Source organism: Crassostrea angulata, unplaced genomic scaffold (assembly GCF_025612915.1).
Source record: "Crassostrea angulata isolate pt1a10 unplaced genomic scaffold, ASM2561291v2 HiC_scaffold_285, whole genome shotgun sequence".
Classification (NCBI taxonomy): Eukaryota; Metazoa; Mollusca; class Bivalvia; order Ostreida; family Ostreidae; genus Magallana; species Magallana angulata.
In genome coordinates this window covers 1-6,447 of record NW_026441838.1, presented here as the reverse complement: position 1 = coordinate 6,447, position 6,447 = coordinate 1, and the positions used below count along the sequence as shown (strand labels likewise).

General features: G+C 32.1%; 1 protein-coding gene across 2 annotated transcripts; it reads left to right on the top strand.

Moving 5' to 3' along the window:
* Nucleotides 1-216: 216 nt before the first annotated feature.
* Nucleotides 217-4,585, top strand: LOC128170029 (uncharacterized). 2 transcript variants are annotated; one of them, XM_052836017.1, is made up of 4 exons: nucleotides 217-660; nucleotides 1,097-1,316; nucleotides 2,571-2,692; nucleotides 2,882-4,585. In XM_052836017.1, exon 4 carries the CDS (start codon nucleotides 2,901-2,903, stop codon nucleotides 3,888-3,890), a length of 990 nt encoding a protein of 329 aa, XP_052691977.1. In that variant the 5' UTR covers nucleotides 217-660; nucleotides 1,097-1,316; nucleotides 2,571-2,692; nucleotides 2,882-2,900; the 3' UTR covers nucleotides 3,891-4,585. Both variants share the same exon structure in this region, with proteins under 2 accessions (XP_052691977.1, XP_052691979.1).
* The last annotated feature ends 1,862 nt before the right edge of the window (nucleotides 4,586-6,447 follow it).

Here is a 6,447-nt window from a genome sequence, read left to right as displayed (position 1 = left end):
AAGTCGACTCAAACAAAGGACCAGTCTGGTGAATTTGATGTCAAGGTAATTATTTTTTTTAATAGTCGACTAAAGAGTTGTAAATCTGTAAAGTAAAAGTTTTTGAGTTTACTCTGTTGTTATCGCATGTTTTTTTTTCTTAAGATGTAAAAATAATATTTTAAGAGGATTTTCTAACAAATACATAATTAAACACAGATTGTGGTGAAGTATAATGGAATAGAGAGAGTGAAAATTGTTAAAGATGAAGTTGAACAGGCTGCACTAAAATCTATTCTTAACCATGCCTCACCAAGGGCAGTTCTAGAAAATTTGAGTAGGAATAAATGTTACAGAAAAGAAATGCTGGAGATTGTGAAAAAAGTAGTGCAGAGTGAAATAAAGCAAATTTCAAAGAAGAATAGTGACATATTCAAAGGACACGCATCCAACAATGAAAAACTAGTTAAATTTGACTGGAAATGTACGAGTCAGAAGCTCCAAGTTCAGGCACCCTTTCTGTATTCAACATTCAGCAGTATTGTTGGCTTGCAGAAGAAGAAAAAGCTTCCAATGATGCTTACATCTATTTCTCTAATTTTGTATGGAAGATCACAGACCATGAATCAGTTGCAGTACATACTTGGCTTAATTCTTCAGAAATGTGGTCTTAACAGAGAGGTAACTTTATTGTAAATGAGATGTTTAATTTATTATTTAGGAAATCATCATGTTTGTATATGTCATTTATGTATGACCTAGATGTACTTTCTAATCATTTTAGTGCTAATTATTATGCAAATTATTAAATAGAATTCAATGTATATCTATTTTTATTTCATCTATTTCTATTATTTGTATAAATTTACTCTTGAAATCACATAAAATCAGCAAGTACATTTTGTATTTTATTTTGTACTTATTCTATATTAATGGCTGATAACAAATGATGTATTAATGAACAAAATATCCAGGTCAGTGCTTAAAAAAGAAAATATTTCTTGTTACTTAGTTAATTTTGTTGAAAATAAACTAAATCGCCACTAAGCATTAATTTATGCATATTAAACCTTAAAAAATTGTTTGCATAAGCAACATTTCTAGTTTTTTATTGTAGGGGTTGAACATCTTGCATGACCTAGGGATAGCAATTTCACCTACAAGTCTACACAAGAAAACAAAGGAGCTAGTGAAGCAGCAAGAAAATCAACTCCATTCATTGATGACCTCTTATGTGCATGAGACTGAAAGCAAGCATAAGATGGAAAATGCTGCAGAGGAACAAATGAATGCAGATGTAGTTAACAACAAGAAGCTGCGACCAATTGAGATGCTAGGTGACAATCTAGATATTACAATCACCCCCTCTAAAATGAGTGTACAAAACCAAAATAAAAGTTTACATTGGTTTCTAATTTTAGTCAAACAGAAACAAATCACTTTTGATGAATCAAAGGTCCCCCTTGATCCACCTGTAGATTTTCCAGCATTAAGCACTGTTAACTGGATCCCATTAAGTGAACAGTTGAATTCTTTAATGTCCAATTTCAAGTTTCATGTTGCTAATGTAATTCTGCATTATGTTCCATTTCTGCAATTACATATTACAAGATTTCCCAAGTATATAGAGCACATGTATCTGGACCAAATGAGAAAGAAATCTGCTTTTTTGAACTGTGATTTAGTAGAGGCCAGTGAGAATACCTCAGATGGTATGATAGAAATTCTCCAAAGAGTTCATCAACTTGCAGTTCCACATGTTAGGAATATTCCTGGGAAAAATGTTCTGGAAAAGGTAGTTTTTGGTGGGGACGTCTTAACCAATGAAAGGGCATTTAGTGCTCAAGAAGCAATGCAGAACACCCCGTCTGAGTATGAGTCACTGCTAGGAATTATTCACAGACCAGAGGGTCTTCATAGAGAAATGAACTTCCTTTTGGTATATTTTAAAATCAGTTGAAAGCAGTTGGGGTTTTGTTGAAATGTTTGATAAAGCCTGTTTCATTCCTTATCCTTTTTAAGTAATGGATACTTATGATAAATACATTCAACACATATAATCCGCTTCCGATTTCAAGAACCACACATAATTGAACAGGGAATTGCAGCACCTTAAACTGTTATTATGTTCTCACTGTTATTACTAATCCTAATCAAATATGTTACATTATAGTTTTATATTATTATTAATATCATGTTTTGCATTAGTTTATTTTAAAATAACTGGAAAAATCATATTTTTATATGAATCATATTTCTTATAGAAAGCTTTTGTTTCAGTGCTTGTCATTTAATTGACTTAATCACTTTTTACATTGTAAAGAATTTCATAGCACATTATAAGCAAATTTTTTTTGGCAACAAACTAGCCCTTATGTGGCATACAAAAGAAAGTATGTAATTGTTGACCTCATAAAGTCTCAGTAAAATTTGAATTTTATATGAAAGTAAAAAATCAGTGGTAAAACTATTTTAGTTGTTTATGTTTACCAATAATGCCCATAAAGAATGAATAATTAAATGCTAAGAATGTCTGTGTTTATATTTTGTCTTGTCTGAATATCATTGTTTATTATTTTTACTTTGTGCAGGGAATTTATCAGCTCTTTTATAAAGAGAAAAGTAGTGCAGATACAGGTTCTCTATACCAACTGAGAAATCTGTTAAATCGACGAAATGTCTCTGGCCCTGAAGAAGTGAATTCAAGCTACAGGTATTGCTCCTGATACATCTCACATGCAATTAATTCTACCTGTCTCTCTATTATACACAGTATGTATAAATTTATTGTACCTATAATCTGATTAAGAAAAGAAAAAAGAAAAAAATAAAGATAAAAGTGCTCTGGTACATTGACAAGTTTTTTATTATTATTATGAAAATTAAAATTATCTTTTTTCAGAGCACATCATGACTTCATAATGGATGTCACTGACTCCTACATCATTGCAACATTTCTTGATGTCATGCAAATGGAGGATTTGAGTTGTACTCCTAAACCAATACCCTTACTTTCGCTTATGTCTGATGACCAGAAAAATGAGTGGCTTCTGAATGCAGCAGAAAAAGTTCTAAATGAGCTGAAAATAAATGAAGTTTCCTTTCAGGCTATCGCCGATGACATGGGGGCTCTAGATGGTGATACGAGTAATCTTGATGCCATGAAGTCTGAAGATTTCTATTTATGTGCAGTATGTGGAAAACAATACTCTAAAAGAGGATGGCTTAAAAAACATCTGCAAAAGAAACATCATTGGAAATTTCACATTCCCGAGGGACACTCCAAAGACAATAATCCAATACAGACTTTTCTTTTTATGTCTTTGCTACATAGAGACACGTGCGACTCGTATCGAATGGGTGATGGAGAAAGAATCATCCGAAATGTGTATTTTGAATGGTTATTTGCAGCTGGACTTAAGCACTCAAAGTACAAACTCTGGCTTTTTAGAACTCTTTGCTACATTTATCTTCTAAGCCCTGAGCAAAGTTTTGAATACAAATGGAACACGACGATAAATTTAAAAGGTGGAACGGGACAGTGTATCCCAAATGATAACTGTGTAGAACTTCAAGTACACACTATTAAGAGTCAGTTGAATACTCAAGGCTCCAATAAGTCATACAAGTCAGCTAAACAAATTTGTATGACCACTCAAGTCATTGATGCTGTCAGGGACAATCTTATGTCATCCACAAAAACAGCCAAATCCAAAAGCAGCCGACCAACGGTTGACAAGACAAAGGATATTGTGACTGTTATAAACTGTTTAAGATCTAAAGGTTTTATAAAAGACTTGATTTGGTCACGCTTTCACAGTTTCAAAGATCCAATTAGTCATATTGATAAAATTGATTTACATGATTGGATTCTTCACCAGAAAGAAATTGCTAATCTGTATTTGAAATAATTATTTACTTGTAATTACAGGTACAATAGTTATTAACGCAGGTCCCTTGTCAGATTATGTCATACTAATATTTTGACGTTATATTTCTTATAATGGTTTTCCCGCAATTGTTTTGTGTTTTTCCCTTCTTGTAATGAGATGCGTCTAAATGTTATCAAAGATCTATTAGTCCTTTTTTTAAAGACTGTTTTATATAATTCCACAACATATTATTGTTATCGTAGTTTATTACTTATTCGTGAAATAAAATATCCAAAAAATATGATGCAGTAAACCCATATTTCTTAACAAGGGACCCATCTAAAAGTAGATCCAGGGCTTTATGCATCCAGTTTAATTTATATAGCAACTCATACATTCAGTTGTCTACATTTAGCTGTAAATATCTTATGTTTAGGTTCTTCAAAAAATATAATGTGTGCAACATTCGGCTTTTAATTTTGTGTCCACGAGATACATTGTGCACTATAAAGTTTTAGTTGTGTAAGCTTTATCATTTATCATCAATTTTAATATCAAAAAATACTTGTATGGCTAAAATCTTTATGTAGGGTTGTGTTCAAAAATCAAAATGTCATAGAATACATATATTGAGTTTCGGATAAATTTTCAATGCACACCATTTTTTGTATCATTCATCTTGTATAATAATTTTATTGCATGAAATTCAAATTGTGCAAATTTATTGCCATGTCATACAGAAATGATAGAATGAAATTTAAAATTGTCATCTAACTCAGTCTGCACTTTGGAATCAAATAATGTCAATATATTTGGAATCAAATAATGTCAATCTAATTAAACAATAGTAAATGAAGTTAATTGTTGAGTTTTTTCTAACCCCCCCCCCCCAAAAAAAAAAAGAAAATAACATTGCATGATCACAAACAAGAGTTTATTTTTCCATTGCATGCAGGTTGCAAATTTATGTAAAACTAATTAATTATACAATATTTGAGATAAATGTCAAAATAAAATTTAATGTTCATAATCATTACAATTTTTTCCTTCAACAATCTTATTTAAAAAAAAATTAAATATGATAATCATACAGTACTTCTGATCATTTGCATAAAGAGTTTAATATTGTCTCTATCTGGATTTTCAAGTAATTCAAAAGCAATCATTCATGGCAAACTTTTTCTTCAGGTCAGCTCTAGCAGCCTTGTTGGCAGTTGTAGTTATTAGTAAGATAAGGCACTGGATCAAGGATCCTCCAATTTTACCACACCAAACTTTGAAGGGTTCATCTCTTCTAGAGCCACTTTTACCCCTGAAATAAAAATCAATAATTTTTCAGTATGCATAACATAACAGTTACCCGTATACCATTGGAGACACTAATGTAAAAAGTGATGAATTATCAATTGACTCTTAATGAGACATGATAAATTGTCTCTGCTATAAGGTACAAGTACTCGAACCACTGAGCTACTGAGATCCAATATACTGACTGACAGTCACATTATGACATGCCATACATGTATTCCTCCTTCTGTAGAAATTCCATCAGTCAATGAAATATGCTGTTAGCCTTTTTTTTTTAATTATGCCATGTTCTGAGAGAATGGTACATACATTGTTTCAATAAAAAAATGTGTCTGAACTTGGCCTTTGGTGTACCATGCCTTTTCTATTATTGCTGAGCTTTCTATGTATAATTAAATTAACTAAAATTCAAAATCTGTGGGCTTGCATACACAATTGTGACCAAATTAAAAAAACATTTAATCACTGCAATTGGTCAAATTATACTATAAATGAAAAGACAATATTATTCTAGTTGTTTTAAAAGTGAATGTGTCTTATGTTGTTTTTTTTTTTAATTTATAAAATTAGTACAATGCATTAGTAATACACTGACTGTGCATTAACAGTATAGTACCTAAGGGTCCTGATATAATTAGATTACTATTAATTTTTATTAATCTCTCTCTCTCTCTCTCTCTCTCTCGTAATCGTAATCAACATACCATTGTTAAACAGTGTGGGCGTCGTCTACAACAATGAACAATCAGTTTGTCACTTTGAAACGTTGGCTCCTGGTCACCATATCTCGCCATTTTGCAACGGACAAAATCGCTTCAGGAGGATTGGAACTTCTCATCTTTTATTTATTCCTTTTTATTAAGTTCCTTCCTATGTATGTCGCAGACATCCGGCTGACGATAAAAATTCACACTGTTTTTTCATTATAGAACACAACAATGGGAAGCCGAATGACATAAACTTTTCCCACCTCCTGTTTCCATTGATAGATAATCATCCTTTCCTTCTAATAACTTATATAAAACTTCTCTTGAAAGCTCTTTTTATTCCAAATCGTTCTGCAATCGCCATTTTGAATACTGTAACGAACAAGCGTTTAAAAGCGACTTGTTCATTGGACCAATTTACTCGGGGTGTTATGTGAGCCACCAATCAAATTGCGTGCTTCAATACGAGCGTCAACGTTTAAAGGGACCCACGGGTGATGTAGAGAGGAACGACGCGTAATCAACCGTGGGTTACCGACGATGAATGATGATATACAAAATTCATAGCAGAAGCCCAAGGG

Coding starts and splice junctions, on each gene's coding strand:
- LOC128170029 (XM_052836017.1), top strand. CDS start 2,901: ATGGATGTCACTGACTCCTACATCATTGCAACATTTCTTGATGTCATG.